Source organism: Acinonyx jubatus, chromosome A3 (assembly GCF_027475565.1).
Source record: "Acinonyx jubatus isolate Ajub_Pintada_27869175 chromosome A3, VMU_Ajub_asm_v1.0, whole genome shotgun sequence".
Lineage (NCBI taxonomy): Eukaryota > Metazoa > Chordata > Mammalia > Carnivora > Felidae > Acinonyx > Acinonyx jubatus.
The window spans coordinates 11111633-11131914 of record NC_069388.1 but is presented as its reverse complement, the minus strand read 5'-3'; the positions used below and the strand labels follow the sequence as shown (position 1 = coordinate 11131914).

General features: G+C 55.4%; 1 protein-coding gene across 3 annotated transcripts in view; it reads left to right on the top strand.

Moving 5' to 3' along the window:
- Positions 1-20282, top strand: part of BCAS4 (breast carcinoma amplified sequence 4) — a 60307-nt gene that overhangs the window by 21336 nt on the left and 18689 nt on the right. Inside the window, exons 3-6 of one of the 3 annotated variants that reach the window (XM_053199830.1) lie at positions 4083-4184; positions 11954-12088; positions 14169-14293; positions 14528-16987. In XM_053199830.1, coding sequence (XP_053055805.1) covers positions 4083-4184; positions 11954-12088; positions 14169-14293; position 14528 — 363 coding nt within the window. In that variant the 3' untranslated portion in view covers positions 14529-16987. Of the gene's footprint in view, positions 1-4082; positions 4185-11953; positions 12089-14168; positions 14294-14527; positions 16988-20282 lie in introns of those variants that run through there. The other 2 variants (XM_027046648.2, XM_027046647.2) reach the window with 2 other exon arrangements.

The following is a 20282-nucleotide window of genomic DNA, read 5'->3' as shown; positions in this document are numbered from 1 at the left end:
ACCTGGAGCGAGCAGCCACGGCTCAGCCCGGCCTTCGGTGCCTGGGGGACGTAGGCCCAGTGTTGCCAAAGCTGCTGACTTTCAAGACGTGTTGTAAATCCCCACTTAATCAGTTGAATATTTTAAAGCTGTATTTATGTATTTTATTTTGGAATAGTTTTAGATTTACAGGAAAAGTGAGAAGATAGTATGGAGAGTGCCCACACGCCCCTCATCCAGTTTCTCTCCCCTGTGCTAACATCCCGTGTCAGCCACAGGACCTTTGTCAAAACTAAGAAACCCGGGGGCGACTGGGTGGCTCAGTCAGTTAGGCGTCCAACTTCGGCTCAGGTCATGATCTCGTGGTTCCTGTGTTCAAGCCCCGCATCAGGCTCTCTGCTGTCAGCACAGAGGCCGCTTCAGATCCTCTGTCTCCCTCTGTGCCCCTCCCCCACTGGTTCCCCCCCTCCCCACTCAAAAATACATAAACCAAAAAACAAACCAAAAAATAAACAAAAAACCTAAGAAACCAACACGGGCGCATTGCTATTCACTACTCTCCATTGTTTGATTTTGATTTTGCCAGTTTCCCGTTAACGTCCAGGATGAACGCAATCCAGGATCACATGAGATCCCACATGGCGTTAAGTCGTCATGTCTGCTTAGTCTCCTCCTCTGTGGCAGTTTCGGTCTTTCCTTGCTTTTCACGACATTGGCAGTTTCGAGGAGCCCTGGTCAGGTACTTTGTAGAAGGTCCCTCCATTTGGGTTTGTCCGGTGTTTTTCTTATGGTGAGACGGGGGTTGTGGGTTTCTAGAGAGAATCCACACAGGTGACGTGCCTTCTCATCACGTCGTGTCTGGGGCATGTGGCACCCACATGCCCTCGCACGCACACGCCTAGCTGATGTTGCCATTTCTGCTTCCCCATCGTTTGTGGTGTTCATCTTGTGCTTTGGGTTATAGTCCGATATCATATTACGTGTTTTGTTGTCCAGATTGTTCCAGATTTGACCATTCGTCTCTTTCAGGTTGGCTCCTGTGTTCCTTTGACATGCCCCATCCTTTATCTTTTTTTTTTTTTAATGTTTACTTTTGAGAGAGAGAGAGAACAAGCGTGTAGTGGAGTGACAGAGAGAGAGAGGAGGACAGATGACCAGAAGCAGTCTCCTCGCTGACAGCACAGAGCCTGAGGCGGGGCTCGACCTCGTGAACCGTGAGATCATGACCTGAGCTGAAGTCGGCCGCTCAACCGACTGAGCCACCCAGGCGCCCCTGTCCTATATCTTCTTAAACACTCCCTTACAGGGGTGCCTGGCTGGCTTCGTCGGAGGAGCACCTAACTCATGATCTTGGGGTCGTGAGTTTGAGCCCCTCATGGGGCATAGAGATTACTTAATAAAAATAAGTTTAAATAAATAAGTAAATACTCCCTTACATTCTGGCACTAGAAGATTCTCTAGGCACTATGTTTTCCCTGCCCCAGCCCTAGAAACAGCCATTTCTCCTAGGAAAGTTGGAAATTAAGTCATATTAAAAAACTTGGGGTGCCTGGGTGGCTCAGTCGGTTAAGCGCCTGGCTTCCGTTCAGGTCACGATCTTGAGGTTCGTGGGTTTGAGCCCGCGTCAGGCTCTGTGCTGACGGCTCGGAGCCTGGAGCCTGCTTCGGGTTCTGTGTCTCCCTCTCTCTCTGCCCTTCCCCTGCTCACACTCTTTCTCTCAAAAATAAACAAACATTAAAAAACTTAAAAAACAAAAAACAGAACTCACTCTGTGGGCCACATCCAGGCATAGCTGGTGTTGTTTCATCTCCAGAACATTCTTTGAAGGGAAGACCTGTGTGGTACCCATTTTATAGACAGGGAAACCGAGGCACAGGGAGGTCAGGGCAGAGACTAAAGCCACATGCCACCCTCTCGGGGCCCATGTGTGCCCTCGTGGGGCCAGGGCATGTGGGGCAGGAGGATACCCAGGACAGTGGGCTTGGAGCCAGGCACCCAAGCAGCACGGCGGCAGCGCTGTGACCAGAGGAGGAGAAGCAGGAGGGGATAGCTTGGTCTGGGACGTTCGGGGAACGGGGTAGCATCTGAGACCTGGGGCAGGGAGGGTGGTGTCAGCCCGCAGGGCGGTGGGAGCGGGTTCCGGGAGGACCACAGGCAGGTCTCGTGTATTTGGGTAGAAAGGCGAACAGATGAGGTTTTCAGGTCATGTTTAACATGAAACTTTGTGCTGAGCTGTCTCCCTGCGTCAGTTGTCTGTTGCTGCTGAACCCGGCTCCCCAGACATGGTGACGTGAAACGACGGCCTTCCCCACCTGGCAGCACCTGTGGGTCGGGAGAGTGTGCGGCCCCGCCAGGTGGCTCCGGTGGCCCTTGCTGCACAGGCTGCCCACGGGGAGTCGGCTGGGGCCGCTCTCGTCTCGAGGTTCAGCCGGGGCAGGACTGCATCCGGCCCAGTCGGCGGGGGTGCGCCTCGGTTCCCCACTGGAAGGTGCCGGAGGCTGCCCTCCGTCCCCAGCCACGTGAGCCTTTCCGTCGCCTCAGTTTACTGGTGGCTGAGAAGGCAGGTCGAGGAAGGTGGGGGGGAGAGGGAGCGTGCATGAGTGAGCCAATGAGAGAGAGAGAGAGAGAACAAACTGGAATGACAGTCCTCTGTGTGACCCTGTCCCCAGAGTGCCATCTCTCCTTTTGGCCGAGTCCCTTTCATTAGAAGCGAATCGCCAGGGCCAGTTCACGGTCCCGGGGGGCGGAGGGGGGGTCACGCAGCGGCTGTGCAGGAGGCAGCGGTCACTGGGGAGCATGTCAGGAGCCGCCTGTACGAACCCTGCCAAACACCCTGCCGGACGGTCTGTCCTCACCGCCTGCCAAGGAAGCCGGAGCCATTGTCACTGCTTTGCCGTCCAGATAAGCAAAGGAGGGCTCAGAGAGGTGCAGTGACTCGCCCAAGGGCACACAGCTCAGACTCCAGCCTGAGTCCAGCCTCTAGGGTGCCCGCTGGTGTTCCCCGACTGCCCTCACACTCCAGCTCCAGCCTGGCCTCGGAGCTTAGCTGAAGATGCAGATTCCCGGCTGACCCCAGGCAGACTAAACCAGACATGGAGGGGCCTGGGAATCAGCATCGGACAGGTTGCCGTGGGGGATCCCGATGCTCCCTGGAGTCTGAGAGCAGCGTTTGCTCCCTCATCGTAAGGACATGATAACACGGAGATGACGTGTCTCTCACACAGTGACGGGTTAGGCGTGGTCTTTGGCTCCTGAGGACAAAAACAGAGGCAGAGGTGTCCGATTTCAGGGATCACGGGAGAGGTGTGGCTTCATTAAAGGTCATAGCCACATTGGGAGCCCTTCCAGGCAGAAGAAATTGAAAATTAGGGGCGCCTGGGTGGCGCAGTCGGTTAAGCGTCCGACTTCGGCCAGGTCACGATCTCGCAGTCCGTGAGTTCAAGCCCCGCGTCGGGCTCTGGGCTGATGGCTCGGAGCCTGGAGCCTGTTTCTGATTCTGTGTCTCCCTCTCTCTCTGCCCCTCGCCCATTCATGCTCTGTCTCTCTCTGTCCCTAAAATAAAATAAAATAAAATAAAATAAAATAAAATAAAATAAAATAAAACAACGTTGAAAAAAAAAAAGAAAATTAAATGAGATGGTGTGCGGGAAATGCTTAGTGCGGTGTCTGCATATGGGAAGCACTTTGATACTTGGGAGCTGTGGTTTTCATTCACGTTATTAATGAAAGTTAATGATCATTAACTTGTTGGTATTATTAATTTCAGGGCAGTGAAAATGTGACTTATCCCGACTTGGGTTTGCAGAAGAGATTTTGGGTCTTTCCCTTTGCTCCAGTCGAGTGGTTTAGAAAACAGATCTTATTTTGGGACTGGTGTTGGCAGGTGTTCGTGGGGGAAACAGCAGTAAACGATACATGGGTCGGTCTGGGTCCCCACTCAGGACTCTGGGTTCTGGGTTGTCCCCGGGTCTGTCCTTGTGCAGGACGCCGCTCGACATCGTGGCCATCTGCGAGGTCCCTGCAGACCCTGGGCGACCCCAGAGGCAGGCCGGAGGCCGGGGTAACGGGGCAGAGGGCCTGACGAGCTGTTCTGTTTCTTGCAGATCAGGAGCGACACTTCACAGATCTTGGAGGAAAACATCCCACTCCTTAAGGCCAAAGTGACAGAAATGCGTGGCATCTATGCCAAAGTGGACCAGCTAGAGGTGTGTCTGAGGTGATGAGCTTTCTTTGTGAGACCTGTGGGCCTGTTCTGGTTCTTTCCTCCTCTCTTCCAAAATGCTGATTGGGTCTCCAGAGCGTCAGGCGTTAGACCCAGTACAGGGGGTTGGTGGCGAAAGAAGGCGTACTTACACGGTATTGTAAAAGCTGTGACAAATATGAATTCATATAAAGTACCCCACGTAAAAGTCCAGGTATGGGGCGCCTGGGTGGCTCAGTTGGTTAAGTGTCCGACTTCAGCTCAGGTCATGATCTCACGGTTTGTGGGTTCAAGCCCTGCGTTGGGCTTTTGCTGCCCCTCCCCCACTGATTCTCTCTCTCTCTCTCTCTCTCTCTCTCTCTCTCTCTCAATAAATGAATAAACATTAAACAAATTTAAAAATCAGACTTTTTAAAAAAAGGTTTTTTATTTATTTTGAGAGAGAGAGAGTGGGGGGGAGGGGTAGAGAAAGAGGGAGGGAGAGAGGATCCCAAGCACTGTCAGCACAGAGCCCCATATAGGGCTCGAACATACGAACCGTGAGATCATGACCTGAGCCGCAGTTGGATGCTTAACGACGGAGCCACCCAGGTGCCCCTAAAAATCTGGCTTTTAAGCGCTTTTGGAAATTCAAAAGCTTTGATAGCACTTAGTTCACATTTCTTTAAATACTTTAATCTCCAGGTTGTATTTCTCAAGGTATAAATACATGAAGTACACACATCTTTTTTTTTTATATTTTTGAGAGAGAAAGAGAGAGACAGAGTGCAAGTGGGGGAGGGGCAGAGAGAGGGGGAGACACAGAATCGGAAGCAGGCTCCAGGCTCTGAGCCGTCAGCACAGAGCCCGACGCGGGGCTCGAACTCACCAGCTGTGAGATCACGACCTGAACCAAAGCCAGATGCTTAACAAACTGAGCCACCCAGGTGCCCCTGAAGTACACCCATCTTCCGTGTATAGTTCAGTGAATTTTTACACACATAAACTCCCATGTGAAGACGACCCGAATTGAGAAGGAGAACATTTCTAAGCCCCGGGCTGTAATTTTGTAGAGCCGGGTGGCAGCTGCCCCTCAGACAAGGCCCGTGTTCTCCAGCATACCGCAATCCCCACCACGCCCTACTGCCTCACTGCTGACTTCCCTCACCTGCCTTGTTCCTGTGTGAGCAGCAGGCTAAGCGCGTGGTAGGTCATTTTTCTCCTTGCTGCACGGTACCCTCACTGTCCCATTTCCCAGAGGAAGAGCATAAACTCCAAGAGGTAAGCAGCGTTCCCAGGGTCACACATCTCATTCCTTGAAGCTGGGACCTCAGGCTGCGTCCCCTGGAGCCCAAGCTCTTACCCGTACTGGGGCCCTCAGCTTGGGATCCTGGCTCCTTACACAGCGAAAGCCCGGGAGGCTTGAGGGAGCTTGCAATTAAATAGCGGTCACCTGGACGGAGGGGACGTGAGCCGCTCCGAGCCACGGAGGAAGGGAGCACGGCAGTCACCACTAGAGCTGGCAGAGTTAACATTCTTGTCAGCAGAGAATGAGGCAGGAATATAATTAAAACTTTGCCCTTGGAATCGCTGATTCATTTGAATTTTATTCCACATGTTTGACCGAGGAAAGAAAGAAAATGTGAAGGTTTGGAGCCCTGGCCCGGCTCTCAAGCCCAGCGCTTTCCTTAGCAGTCAGCCCACTGAGACTTACTGAGGGCCTACTGTGTGCGCTGCGGGACTCTCACGGGAAGAAAGGCAGGTGCAGCCCGCGGCCGTGTTCCAGCAGGAGGGGCCCGGCTGCAAAGCACTCCCACAGTGGTTCCCGGTGGCCACCTTAACACATGCCCACAAACTTAGGGGCGTCAAACGACATGGGTTTAGATCTCACAGCTCCTGATGTTGCAAGTCCCAATGTGTCTTATAGGCTAAAAATTGAGGTGTTAGCGGGGCTGGTTCCTTCTGGAGGCTCTGGGGGGGCCTTTTCCACCTTCCAGAAGCTGCCCGCATTCCTTGGCTTGTGGCCTCTACCTCCACGTCCGCCCCACCTGTAGCGCCTTCCAGTCTCTCTTACACTCTGACCCTCCTGCTCCCCTCTGACAGGGACCCTGTAGTCCCCCGGGTCACCCAGCATCATCTCCCCGTCCTCAGTCCCATCTGCAGAGTCCTTCTTTCCCTATAATATCTTCGCAGGTTCTGGGAATGAGGATGTGCCCTCTCTGGGGGCCGTTTTCCTGCTGACCACAGTGGCCGAGGGAAGGAGGCAGGTGCTCTGGAGGAAGGTGCTGCCCGAGGAGTGGAAAGAGCCCCTGGAGGAAGAATGGAAGGGGTGATGTTAGGTGGAGGGGGGACGGGCAGGGGGGACAGCTCGGGCAGAGGCTCAGAGGCAGGATGGTGTTGAGCTCGTGGGCAGGAGGGAGATGGGGACGCTGGAAGGATCCCGGGATGGCCTGATGATGGGAACGTGACTGGAGTGGGGCTGGAGAAATCGGGCAGCAGGAGCCCTGTTGTCAGGATTTTGGCCTCTTCATCCCAAGCGATGGGGAGCCACTGATGAGACAGGATAGTCCCCACGGCAGGGTGTTGGTGCTGTTGACGCTTCGGGCCTGACATTCTCTGTTGTGGGGCATCCTGTGACGTAGCAGCGTCCGGGTCTCTACCCACGAGATAGAGTTCCCCCTCACCCCTGGCTCTAGAGTCCTACTGCCTGGGTTCGGATCCTGATGCTGTCTCTTTCCTCGTGTGACCCCCTGGCAAATTCCAAGTCTCTGCTCCCCTGTAAAATGGAGTGACAGTAGTGAGGTTCCTGAACCCAAATCTGTTTTTCTTTTCTTTCTTTCTTTTTTTTTTTTAGCATTTTTAATTTATTTTTGGGAGGCAGAGAGAGAGAGAGAGAGACAGAGCATGAGCGGGACAGGAGCAGACAGAGAGGGAGACACAGAAGCCAAAGCAGGCTCCAAGCTCTGAGCTGTCAGTACAGAGCCTGATGTGGGCTCGAACTCACAAGCAGTGAGATCATGACCTGAGCTGAAGTCTGCCGCTTAACCGACTGAGCCACCCAGCTGCCCCCTTGAACCCAAATCTTACCGGTATTTACTTGGCCAACATTACTTGAACGCTCATTATGAGCTACCCTGAGATATGGGTATGAGCGTCCTGGTCCCTTGCTAGTGGCCTGTGGGGTGCTGGGTGAGGACCTGGGCTGGATGAGATAGGTTGGCTGTGTCAGCACCTGCAAAGCAGGGGCCTGGCCAGACCTGTAAGAGAGACCCGCTTCCTGGGGGTCTCTTCACACGAAGGACTGAGAAATGGAGGAGTAAGCCTGGGGGGGGGGAGGGGAGGGGCGGACAGCTTGTGCAGATGTCCCAAGGCTGCAAAGACCAAGGCCTTTCAGGCAGTTGTGGGTGGTGTAGATAGAGCTCAAGGTTAGGGGTGGGCACAGACTGACCGTGTTGGGCCAAGTCGTGGACTTTGGACCCCGTGGTGAGAACGACAGGACCCTTCAAAAGTGATTGCGAATACTATACTATTATTCCCTCCCCAACCCCGAGAAAATCCAAAAAGATTTTTTTGAAGCGTTCCATTCACAACCCATGGAACACCGAACACATGCTAAGAACTGAGTGTATTTACATGGTTGTGCAATCATCACCACTACCTGATTCCAGGAAGTTTTCATCGTTCCCCGAAGAAACTCTGTAAACCACCAGCAGCCACTCCCCAGCCCCAGCCCCTGGGGGCCACACATCCACTTTCTGGCTCTATGGATCTGCCTCTTCTGGATGTTTCATACTAACGGTATTATACAGCCTGTGGCTACAACGCCTGGTTTATTTCACTCAGGATGATGTTTCGGGGGTTCATCCAGGCCGTAATATGTGTCTGATCTTCATTCCTTTTTTTGGCTGAATAATATTCTAGTGCACGGATGGACACGCCACATTTCATCTGTCCTTCATCGGTTGATGGGTACTTGGGTCATTTCCCCTTTTTGGCTCTCATGAATAATGCTACTGTGAACATGCACGTCTGCGTTTTTGTGTGAGTCTGTATTTTCATTCCTCTCGGGTGGAAACCTAGGAGTGGAAATGCTAGGTCATACCAGAACTCTTTTGGGGCACTGCCAGACGTGTTCCAAAGTGACGTGACTACGGCATTTTCCACTCGCACCAGCGATTACTACGAGTTTTAGATGGAAATGGCGCACTCAGATGCCGGCAGGATCCGGGGCTGTACTGAGTGACCAGGTGCTACATGACCAACCCCAAGGCCCCCTCCCCCATTACTTCCAACAGCTGCAGCTGAGAAGCACCCGTCCCCTTCAGTGGGCTAGGATCACCAGGCCGCCACAATCCCCACTCTGCCCTAGAGTCTCCCCAGTGTTGAGGCTGAGTGGCATTTGCCTTGTATCAGCCTCCCCTGGGCTGTTGCTTTCCTTAGAGTAGAGGTATTTCTCTGTAACCGGGTCTCTGTTAAAAGGAGGAAACACTGAGCTAGTCCAGGGGGGTCTTGGACGAGAAGCCGGTGCGAAAATACATATTTCCCACTATGAAGTGTGTGCTTTAGGAGCTTATGAGAACCTGATGTGCATTGGACCGGGACAGGTAGATTCCAGAGCCATGTGGCCCCGGCCCCAGAACTGCCCCTTGGGTAGCTCTGTCACTCTCCAGAATCTGCTTCTTCCTCTGTAAGTTGGGAATATGCCTTCCCTCCTGGCAGTCACCGTGGGGCATTAGGCCAGCAGCTGGCACTAGGTCCCTGAGGTGCTCGGTGAAGCCCAGCACTGTTCCTCTGGCTGTTGCCTGTGTCTCCCTCCCTCTTTGCCCCTCCCCCACTCGTCCTCTGTCTCTCTCTCTCTCTCAAAAATAAATAGACCTAAAAAAATTTTTTTAATAAATAAAAAAAAAAGACTATGTACGAGTCCCCCCTATTCCCGAGACGCAGCCACCAGAGTGGTCACCGTCCTGTCCCCCAGCCCCATCCGCTCTGGTGGCTGCATCTCTCCTGGTCTCCCCAAACCGGGTCTCTCCCGGGCTGCCCTTGGCTGGCATTTCCGACCTGCGAGCGTGCATTCCTCAACTCCCCCCCCAGACTGGCGGGAACAGGGGGTGCATACAGTTGGAATCGGCTGGCGGACAGGGACTGCGGGGCCGTCTTCCATGTTTTACAAGTAGCTGTGCCACCCAGGGAGGCCTCGGAGCCCAAGGGCCGGAGCCCTGGTCAGGGGAAGCTTCCTGGCCCCGTGGCCCCTTGTCTTCCATTCCCCCCCACCCCCCCATCTGATGTGGCTTATTCGGCCTTTCAGCTGCCAGAACCCTGGGGCCACAGTGGAGCAATGATGTGGTGTCTTTTTGCTACGGATGCGCCCTTTCGTGTGTGGATTCTCAGGCACCCGCCGTCCAGGGGAACCCCGTGCAGCCCACCAGGTTCCGGTCTTGGCCTTGTGAACAACACTGACTCAGCACCTTTTCCTTCAGAACGTACGTTCTGGAGGCAGTGGACGAGAAGTTCAGAGGGCGAGGAGGGCTAAGGAGACAGGGAAAGCAGGAGTCTCCACAGTGATGGGGGCTGCGTTAGATTAGGCGGCCAGGGAAGGCCTCTCTCTGGAGGGAACTGTCAGTCCAGGCCCTGAAAGCTGGGCAACGTTCACCCCATCAAGAACAGAGAGCAGGGCCTGGCCTGGAGACAGCAGGTGGAAGGGTCCTGTGGTGAGTGGGGCCTGGCATTTCCAGGGAACCCGAAGGAGGGGAGGCCGGTGTGAGGAGGAGAGGGCAGGGCCAGATGGTGGGCACCCTGTAGGCAGTGGGGGGCCATGAACTTCGTTCCAGTGAAGAGAAGCTCCCTCCTAGTCTCCTTCCTCTTCCTGGCGACAGAAGATCTCTGCTAGCCCACAGAGGTGTGGCTCGTCTGACGTGGCTCTGGAGTCTCTTCCTCTGGTGGCCTTCGCCTTCTGTGCTCGCGACACGCAAACATGCCCGCGCACTCGAACACACGTGCGTATAAACACACAAGCTCACATGAGCACAGGCACACGAACACGCTTAAATACACGCACACGTGAACATGCACACACGTGAGTGCAGGAACACCCGTGTGCTAGGTGAAGGGAAAGGTGAAGATGCACCACAGGCTGCAGATGAGCCGGTTTGACGTGTCTGCGCCTGCGCGGAATTTTTTTTTTTTTTTAATTGGGAATTATTGCTAACATGGGTAAAAACTCAAGGCTTTTCATAAAATCTGCAGTTTTTTTTTTCTTTTCAAAATGATACCTGATGTTTACTGAGCTCAGTATGTGCTAAGTAAGCACTCACCTGCTTAGCAAGGTTGGTATTATTCGTATTCCATATAGTAATATCATCATTATTATCATTTACTAGATAAGGAAATTGAGGCTTGTAGAAAGTTGCATACAGCTTGTAAGGGACAGAACTGGATTCTAATCCAGAGAGTCTGACCCAGGTTCTCTCTCTCTCTCTCTCTCTCTCTCTCTTTTTTTTTTTTTTTTTTTGAAACTGCGTATTTTGCATCAAAGGCCTGGAGCAGAGCAGCCTCTGTGGGCCTGGACCCTGCATTCTGGGTCACCCCAGTCTCCACGCAGCCCTCTTCACCTGCTTGTCACCTGTCTGCCCCTTAGCAAGCAGCCTCTGAGTTTGAGACTCTCTGATGTTCATTAACTATTAAAGTGAGCGTTTTGGCAATTTTTTTTTAATGTTTATTTATTTTTGAGAGAGAGAGCACGAGCTGGAGAGGGACAGAGAGAGAGAGAGAGACACAGAATCCCAAGCAGGCTCCAGGCTCCGAGCTGTCAGCACAGAACCCGACGTGGGGCTCAAACTCACAAGCTGTGAGATCATGACCTGAGCTGAAGTCGGATGCTTAACCGACTGAGCCACTTGGGTGCCCCCATTTTGGCAATTTCTAAAAAAACCTGTTTTTAGGGGCACCTGGGTGGTTCCAGTCAGTTAAGTGTCCAACTTTGGCTCAGGTTATGATCTCACAGCTCGTGAGTTCCAGCCCCACATCGGGCTCTGTGCTGACAGCTCGGAGCCTGGAGCCTACTTGGGATTCTGTGCCTCCCTCTCTCTCTGCCCCTCCCGCCCTATGCTGTGTCTGTCTGTCTCTCTGTCTCTCTCTCAAAAATAAACATTAAAAAAAATTTTTTTTAGGGGCGCCTGGGTGGCTCAGTCAGTTGGGCGTCCGACTTTGGCTCAGGTCATGATCTCACGGTTCGTGGGTTCGAGCCCCGCGTTGGGCTCTGTGCTGACAGCTCGGGGCCTGGAGCCTGCTTCTGATTCTGTGTCTCCCTCTCTCTCTGCCCCTCCCCCGCTCAAGCTCTGTCTCTCTCAAAAATAAATAAACATTAAAAATATCTTTAATAAAAGTTTTTTAAGGAGCAGAACTGGATTCTAATCTAAACCCTGTTTTTAATTAAGAAGGCTTTGCAGTCTGACGGACGTGCACCCAAGTCCCTTCTCCTCCACCCACTGGCTGTGTGACTTTGGTTAGGTGACCTAACCTCTCTGAACCTCGGTTTCCCTCCTCTGCAAAATAGAGGCTAAAACCAGGGTCCCCATGGGGAGAAGGTGAGAGGTCACAAGTAGAGGCCCCGCGAAGCCCCCCGTGGGGCCGTTACTGTTATCGTCAGGGTGTCTGAAGGTGCCCCCGCTGAGCAGGCCCTGCCTGGCCTCCTCAGGAGCCCTCAGGGCAGCGGTGATGGAGGGCCGGGTGTCTACGCAAACCGTGCTCCAGTCCGTGGCCAGTGTGGCATCCCCGTCTGTCTCTTCTCTCCACTAGGCCTTCGTCAAGATGGTTGGGCACCACGTCTCCTTCCTGGAGGCCCACGTGCTTCAGGCCGAGCGGGACCACGGGGCCTTCTCGCAGGCTCTGCGGAGGTGGCTGGGCTCCTCGGGGCTGCCCTCCTTCAGGAATGTGAGTATCTCCCCGCCTCCCGCCTCCTCCCAGACCCCAGAGAGGGGAGAGGGGCTCAGGAAGTGGGAGTTCAAAGGGCATGTCTCACTTCCACAGACAGGAAACGGTGGCTGGCTGGCAGGCCCAGGTGGCTGCAGTGTCTCAGTCCCTCCCTGGGGCGCCTCTTCTCGCTCTGAGCTTGGAGCTTCAGTGCTGTGGCCGCTTGTGTATTCACCCACCATTTATTTATTGAGCGCCTGCTGTTTGCTGAGCACTGTGGTCCATCTCGGGTTACCGAAGTGAGCAGGGACAGCCCCTTCCCTCCTGTCCTGTCCTTGCACACATAAGGATGTGCTCAGGGTGACATTCAGAATTCAGGGTGGGTCCTTCTGGAGGCACGAGTCGGCCTCAAGTCGACCAGAGGGGCCGGGGACAGTGGAGGTCTGGGGATGGAGGGCCAGCTTGCATGTGGCCCTTTGTGACTTACAGAGGCCTCTCCTCTCCACATCTCTGCTTTCCCGGAATCCTCCCTACGACCCCAAAGGAGGGATCATTGTATCCCTTTTGCTGATGGAAAAACTGAGGCCAGACTGATCCTGCAGTGGAGACCTTCAGTGTTTAAAACACAGCCGTCTTCTCAACTTATCTGCTGGTCACCTGGTCCAGGGGACACGGGACAACGTCCGGAGACATTTTGGTTGTGACTAGATGTGAAGGGTGCTGTTGGCATCTGGTGATTAGGCACCAGGGATGCCGCTGAACACCCTACAGTGTGCAGGATAGCCCCGCTTCCCCCCCCCCCCCCACCACGGCAGGAGATTCTCTAGTTTGAGAAACCCCGCCCTAAGCTGCGTTTGATAATTGCAGCGACGGTTTCTGCCAGGTCTGTTCGAAGTGCTTTGTGTGCTGGGTTATGTGGCATCTCATTCCCATGCCAGGCTTTGGAGGAGGGACCTTTATACCACCCCCATTCTACAGATGGGAAGGATGAGGCTCAGTGGGGTGAAGGGACTCGCCCAAGGCCACATGACCTGGTGTGACGAGGCTGGGGTGGACCCTGGTTGGCCCCTCTCTGAGGCCTCTCCCTTCACAGCTCAGCCAGCCACCCTGTCCTGCCCCCCCAGGGGTTTCTCACTGTTCCTTGTGTCTGCCCGGGAAGCCCCCCTCCCTCCCACGCCTCTGTCTGCTGCCTGCCTGCGTATTTCCACTGTGTTTACTGCGTGCCAGGCGCTGCACTGGGCATTTCGTACACGTTGACTCATTTACCTTTCCCAAACGTCGTGTGCCCTGGGCATCAGCATTATTCCGATTTGATAGGAAGGGGGATGGAGACTTGGTAGATTTCAGGGGTTGCGGTCTTATCGCCCACGGACAGAATGGAGCAGGTGAACTCGTTCTATTTGGCCAGGCAGTGTTATTTGAACAGTGTGCCTTGGGATGCCTGGCTGGGCTTCGCTGTCTAGTCCCTGCCAGGACCCCACTGCTCCGTCTTCTTTTACACCTGCCCGAGGCATGTGCTTCCAAGTGAGTGACTTGCCCAGGGCCAGTAACAGCTAGACAATGGCCTCACCTGTCTCATGGTCTAGAAACTCCTGTTGATCCTTCAGAGGCTAAGTTAATGCCACCTCTTCTCAGAAGCCCTTCAGGATTGCCCCATCTCCAGAGAAATGCTATCTTTCTGCTTTCCAACAATGATGAAGTCAGCAGCTGTTCTTTTTTTTTTTTGTCCTCTCCCTTGAGATATGATGACCGTTCCCGGGTAAACAGGAACCCCAGTCGCCCCCAGGAACCTCCAGAGCACCCAGTGCTCTGCCCACTGAGGGCTTAGAAGCACATCGGGGGAGGAAGATCAGAGGACCGTGGCTGCCCCTGGCCCCCAGCAAGTATCCTAACAGTGGGACCTGTCGGGCCCTTGGTCTTTGTACTTTCCAGTCTTTTTCTGTGCTCGGCAGTTGCCCCCGTGTGGTCGGCACTAGTGTCCCCATTTAGAGGCAGAGAGCAGGTCTCAGAGATGGTGAGTCGTGCGTCTGAGTTCAGTGCCGGGGTTGGAGCTCAGGCCTGCAGGCCTCTAAAACTGGGGTTCCCCTGCCCACTCCTGCAGCAGGATCCCACCTGGGTGTGGCTGGGCATGCCAGAACCTGCACCCTCTCATCTCTACCAGACTCGGGGGGGCCCCAGGCCTACCTGTGGTGACCTGTTCCAGGAAGTGTATCCCAGCCAGCTGTGGTGAGTCATTCAGCAACCCAGCATATCAATCTTGGCCCCAGGAGGGCTTTGTCTGGGGCAGGTGGTGCAGGCGAGGGTGTGCACACGTGTGTGTATGTGCACCTGCACCCAGGGTGTGAGCTGGAGGAGTCCTTCTAGAATAATGGTCGTTGCAACTCGGGCTAGAGCCCTGACTCGGCGGGCACCAGACATCCCGCCCTGTGAGGTGGTCGGGTCATTGTCCCTATTTTACAGATGAGGAAACTGAGGCCCCAAAGAGTCGAATGGCTTGTTCACCCGGAAGGTGGTGAAGCTGGTATTCAGATCTGTGAGGCCTGGGCCCAGGGCCGCTACGCTGCACCTCTTGGGTCACCACTTGGCCCTGCGCCCTTTCTGTGCCCCGCTCTGCCGCTGGAACCTCCATCTGGGGGGTGGGGTTCTCCTAGAGCGTCAGGATGGATTCCCCCAAAGCCAGTCAGCTGGGCTGAAGCCCGTTCCCCTCAGTGTCTGTCTCAGGTGCACACTTCCCTCAGTGAGTCTACAAGAGGCCTCCCTCCTCCCCAGTGTGAGGCCACCCCCGCCAGCCCCAAATCCATCTCCCGCCCTCACCCGCCCTCCTCACGACTCTGAGGGCCCCCGAGGGTCCCCGAGGGCCCCGTGGAGTGAAGAGTGGGGCAGAGGTATTTGGGTCTCACTTGGCCCCGTGGAAATGGCTGGCAAGGGGTCCTTTCCCTGTGGGATGAGCCTCCTACCCCTCCGCTGAAAGCCCAGCACCCATCACTGCCCCCCATGACCCTTCCGGAGTCAAGGAGGGATGGCGCCCCCCCCCCACGGGGCCCAGGAGGGAGGGCCCTCTGCTTTCAGCCTGGAGCTGGGCAGGGGCCTTTGGGGGTGTGTTTCCCACCCTTCCTGCCATACCATTAGCTGGAGCGGGATTCCTGGGGAGGGCAGGGGGGCACGGAGAGAAAACCGGTCCTTGTTTTTATTAACTTGGCCAGCCCCCCCTGCCCTCCGTCCTCCCCTCCTCCCTCTCTCTCCTTCCTCAGTTTGCGTGTGTGTGGGGAGGCCCGACGAGGGTGCAGGGCAGCTGGGCTGCGGTCTCCCAGCGCGTCGGGAGCAGGGCCAGGAAACAGTCCCCCCACCCCTGTGCCCAGCACCAGGGGCCTAGACCTGCCCCCTGCCCGTGTGACTTGTTGCTGGCTCGGCTGGGGCTGGCTGAGGGCGCCCGGGTGTGCCAGCCTGCGGGTACCACCTCCATCACGAGCCCCTGAACCCCAGGCCTTTTACCTCTGACCCAAGCTGCCAGGGGGCGGGGGGGTGCAGGCAGTCCGTCCACAGACTGAGGGGAGGGCTGACTGGTGCCCCGGGCCTTCCGTGCCCAGGTACAAAAACGTACACGGTCCGTGCTCCGATTTTAATGCTAATGCACGTGTTTCTATGGTCCACGGTCCTTCTCTTCATCCTGTGCTACGTGAACGTTTTCCATTAGACCTTTACGTGGATTCTTACAGCGTTCCAAGATTCTGACTTGCGGATTATGAAGTGAGCATCGCGCCTCTCTTCCCCTGTAGCTAAGCCCCATCTCTGGCATCGTTTAGCTGCGTGTCCGTGGGCGAGTCGCTGTAAGCCCCAGGCCGCTCAGCTGCTGGTTCGCGGACACGGGCGTGACCACAAAAGCTCTGCTCGCTGGGAAACTGGTTTGGGTTTGATGTGAAGTGACGAGGGCCTCCACCGAAGCAGTGAGAATGGAAAGGACGAGGAAGACTGTCCGAAGGAGGGTTCTGTGGGCATTGGCGGATCTGCAAAGCCGGCGCTGCCTATAAATAATGGAGCGATTTAGGACAGACCGCCTCCTCATCCGGGGCGGGCGCAGGTATCGTGGGGATGGTGACACAGAGCCGGCCCTGCAGCGGCGTGCACCATTCTCCACCTCCCCACGCCGCGCAAGGCTGGAGTGCTGCTTTTAGCCCCATTGTACAGGTGAGCAAACTAAGGCACAGAGAGGGTAAGTAACCTACCCAAGGTTACACAGCTGGGCATCAGGATACGAGCCCACTTTCTTAACTCTGTCCCCTCTTGCCTGCAGAGAACACTGTGATCTCTTCCCCCAGCACGCTTGTGTCTGGGGGGAAGAGATCACAGTGACCAACTCCTAAGAAAATGCGGTATATAGTTGCCTCGAAAGGGGACCCCGGCTTGCTCTGAGGGAGTCAAGGATGGCCTCTGAGGAAGGGCCATGTAGGCTGGGGCCTGGATGGGGAGTAAGTCAGTCTGAAGACAGGAGAAAGGGTGCTCCTGGCAGAAGGCACCGTGGGCCCAAAGGCCTCAGAAGGGGCCACACGCAGTGCTGAGCCACGGTCAGAAGTGCGGTGTGGGTCGGCTGAATGGACAAAGCAGGGAGTTGGGGGACATGAGGTTAGGGACAGATTAGACAGGGTCTCAGGCCACAGAGAGGAGTTTAACATTATTCTGAGGGCAATGGGGAGCCATGGAAGGCTTCACAGCAGGGGAGTGGCATGGTAAGCCTGCTTCACTTGGAGAACTACCAGGGCTCCTCCTCTGCCCTGAGCAAGGGCTGGCATCCAGGGTCAGCACTGCCTTGTTGAGACCTGGATGTGAGAATTGAGTGGGGCGAAGGGTACCCTCCGAGCTCTCGGCTTCAGTTGGTAGGGGGGAGCGTCCTCAGCCTAGAGATGTCACACGTGGTGCCCTGAGCTCCCCACAATCAGAAGAGAGAACAGAGGCTCCAGGTGGGGGACCCAGGTCTCCTGGATGAGTGTCTGGGTTCCAGAGACCCCGCCCGAGGACGTGGCTGTCAGCCCAGGTCGGCACACAGGGCCCTTCACATCCGGAGATCTTTCTCGGCGTGTGTGGAGTGTCGCTGTTGTCCCCTTGGCCCAGGCCCGGTCGCACGGGGCCCGGTGGCCACCCCTGATGTTCTGGTGACCGCACTGGGCCTCGCTCTTCTTCTGCACCTGTGCCTGGAGGCACAGAACCGCCTCACTCGTTTGTTTGTTTGGTTTTCTGCCGAGCCGAAACATCTTGCTCACGAGGTGTCATTCTGACTAAGTTTCCGATGGATAAGAGTGAGATGCTTTCCAAGGAGATCTCTTGGGCTAATGGCAAAACCGCTTGGGGCCTGACACCCACACAGAGCCGGGCTGCCGGGTTAGATTGCGGCCTGGCCCGGCCTAGCCTGCCTGGCCCACCTCTTCACCCGACAGATGCCCGCCGGGCAAGCCAGTAGTGTAAAGGAGCGTGTCCACCGGGTGTGGGCCAGTAAGGAAGGGTGGGAAGGGAGGCACGTGGCAGAGCCCGGGCCTCCTCTAAAGCAGGAGAGAGCGTCCGCAGCTCCCTGCACGGGAACGAAGGGGTGGCCGACCGTGGCCAGATGTTCCTATTTCAGACAAAGGTGGCCGTCGAGAGTCTTACATGAACCTTCTGACGTCAAAAAGTCAGTAAGTCATTCTTGTAAGTGTTGAGCACTGGGGGCAAACATGCTGCAGCTGTGAGTTGTGCCCTGCATGCTCCCGGCTCTGGGTTTTAGGCTGATGGCCTGTACCCCACAGACGTCACCTCTCCAGGGGTTTCTGGCAGCAGGGAAGAGCGAGGAGGCATCCTCTTTGCCTCTTTGCACCAGCCCCGCAGGGACCCTTCAGCCTTTTCGTAGTGGCGTGTCTGCTCTCGCTCCAACGATCACGGTTCTATTGAGCACGTATATGAAGGGCTTTCTGTGCCTTGTCGCGGCTTCCCCATAACAAGCCTGGAGGTGGCTGTTGTTATTCCGGTTCGTGGGGAAGGGACCGGAGGTTCAGAGGGGTCTATTTACTTGCCCAGGGTCACGGAGCGTAAGTGGTAAAGCAAGGATCTAATCCAGCTTTGACCTTGTTCAGCGCGTCTCTCCCCTTGCTCCGTGCTCCTGCTAAGGGCTCAGACCTCAGCCTCAATGTCATGGTTGCACACTGAAGGTCCTTAGGTCAAATGTGTCCTACCCACGTAGGGTCTTGGCCCCACTTGGGGTGTGCGTGTCTGTGTGCGTGTGTATTCAGTTGGAATTAGTTGCCAGCCTTTTTATTTTTTTAAGTGTATTTATTTTTTTGAGAGCGATAGAGAGCAAGTGGGGGAGGCTCAGAGGGGGACACAGAGGGAGACAGAATCTGAAGCAGGATCCGCACTGGCAGCACGGAGCCCAGCATAGGGCTCGAACTCATGAACCTCGAAATCATGACCTGAGCTGAAACCAAGAGTCAGACGCTTAACCGACGGAGCCCCCCCAGGCGCCCTGCAGTTGCCAGCATTTAAAAAACTAATTTCACATAAGAACCTGTACTTTTTTTCTCAAGAAAGCAGAGGTCTGGGCTCCTGGAGTCGCCCACACTCAGCACCTGCCTCTGGGCGTTTGGTCTTCCTACCCAGGTGGAGCACATAGTAGGTGTTCAGTAAATATGAATCAGTGGGTGCTCGTAAGGCTTCCGTGGCCCCTGACAGCCTCCCCAGATTTCTCTGGAGGCCGTCTCCAGGCAGTGGAGAGCCCCGGGAAGAGTGTCCTGGCCTGCCCCTCTCCCCTGCAGCTTGGGGCCGCCTCTGGGACTTTCAAGAAGGTAATGGAGATTGTGGGCGGAGCAGCCCTGCCCAGGCTGGCCTGTAGGAGTCAGCAGTGCCAGGCTCAGTGTCTCCTCCCTTCCCCGCTCACCCTATGCACCACCCCCCCAGCTCCCTCCCCACCCAGGCCTGTCGAGGGAGGGAGGCTCTGCCTGGCCGGGGCACCTCCCCCTCCCTCTGCCCAATCCCCCTGGAGGGGTGACTCCGGAAGGAGGCAAGGCTTGGCTGGGGCTTTATCTGGCGGTGGAGGCCGAGCCAGGCACCAACACAAAGGAGGCAGAGGAGATTCCAAGGCTTCTTCTCCGGGGCCCTGAACTGGCCTCTTCTTCTCCTTCTGCCCTTCATCCCTTTCGGTAGAAACGCAACATGAGCAGTTGGCAAATATTAACGCAACAGCGGAGGGCTGAGTGGCGCTTGGTCCCCAGCCCCCCTACTCACCCCCCCTCCCCACCACACCAAACTGGCCCTCAGTGAGTTACACACTCACACGGTCATGGATTTGTTTGACTCCAGATATTTGGTGGCCTGTGTGCTGGGGAGGGACAGAGGGCTCTGAGCAGGCTGGTTTGCGAACCAGTTTTTTTCTTTGTTGTTTTTTTTTTTAAGCATTGCATTCTTGTTGAGATTTTGAAGTTGACCAAGAAAGTTCCTTTCAACAAGAAGGGGCTTCTGTTTCGGGGGGACTGTTGGCTGAAGCCTATGTGGGAGAATTCCAACTTCTCCGTGGTCGGTGGGACACAGTCCCCCCTCCCCGGCAACACAGCCACCAACTTTGGCACCCACTCCCCACATCCCTGTGACCGCAGCGTCCCCATTGGCTGGTGGATGCTGTGCCTTTGCATATGCTGGTCCCCTGCCTAGAATACCCTTCCTGTACCCTGCCTGATAATGTTTATTCATTGCTCAAGGCCATGTTGAATGTTACCACCTCTGGGAAGCTGCCTGAATGCCCCCAGGCAACGTTCCTCTGAACTTCCATTGTCTGTTCTCCTGTTGGCATAGCACCTTGGGGTGCTGTGTTTTTACGTGTTGTTTCCCCGAGACTGAGAGACTGAGAGTTTCTCGGGGCTGGGGACTGTCTTATCTTTGACTTAGTAGCAGCCCGGGCCCTCTGGGCTCTTCATTGGACCAGCAAAAGCTAGCACTTTACCTGCCCTGGCTGGGTTCACCTGTTGCATACGTACTGTTACCGTTTCCCCTTGACAGATGAGGAAACTGAGGCTTGAGAAAGCTGGAACGTCTCGACTTAGCCAGGGGTTGGTTCATTTGAATTCGACCCCATGTTCTTCGTGCTCCAAGGGTCAAAATCCAAACACTGCAATCAGGTCGCCCCAAGTGAGGCTCTGGGGCCGGGCAGAGACGGCCAACTGAGGAGGCAGGCGCCCTCAACTCCAGCCAGGAACAAAGG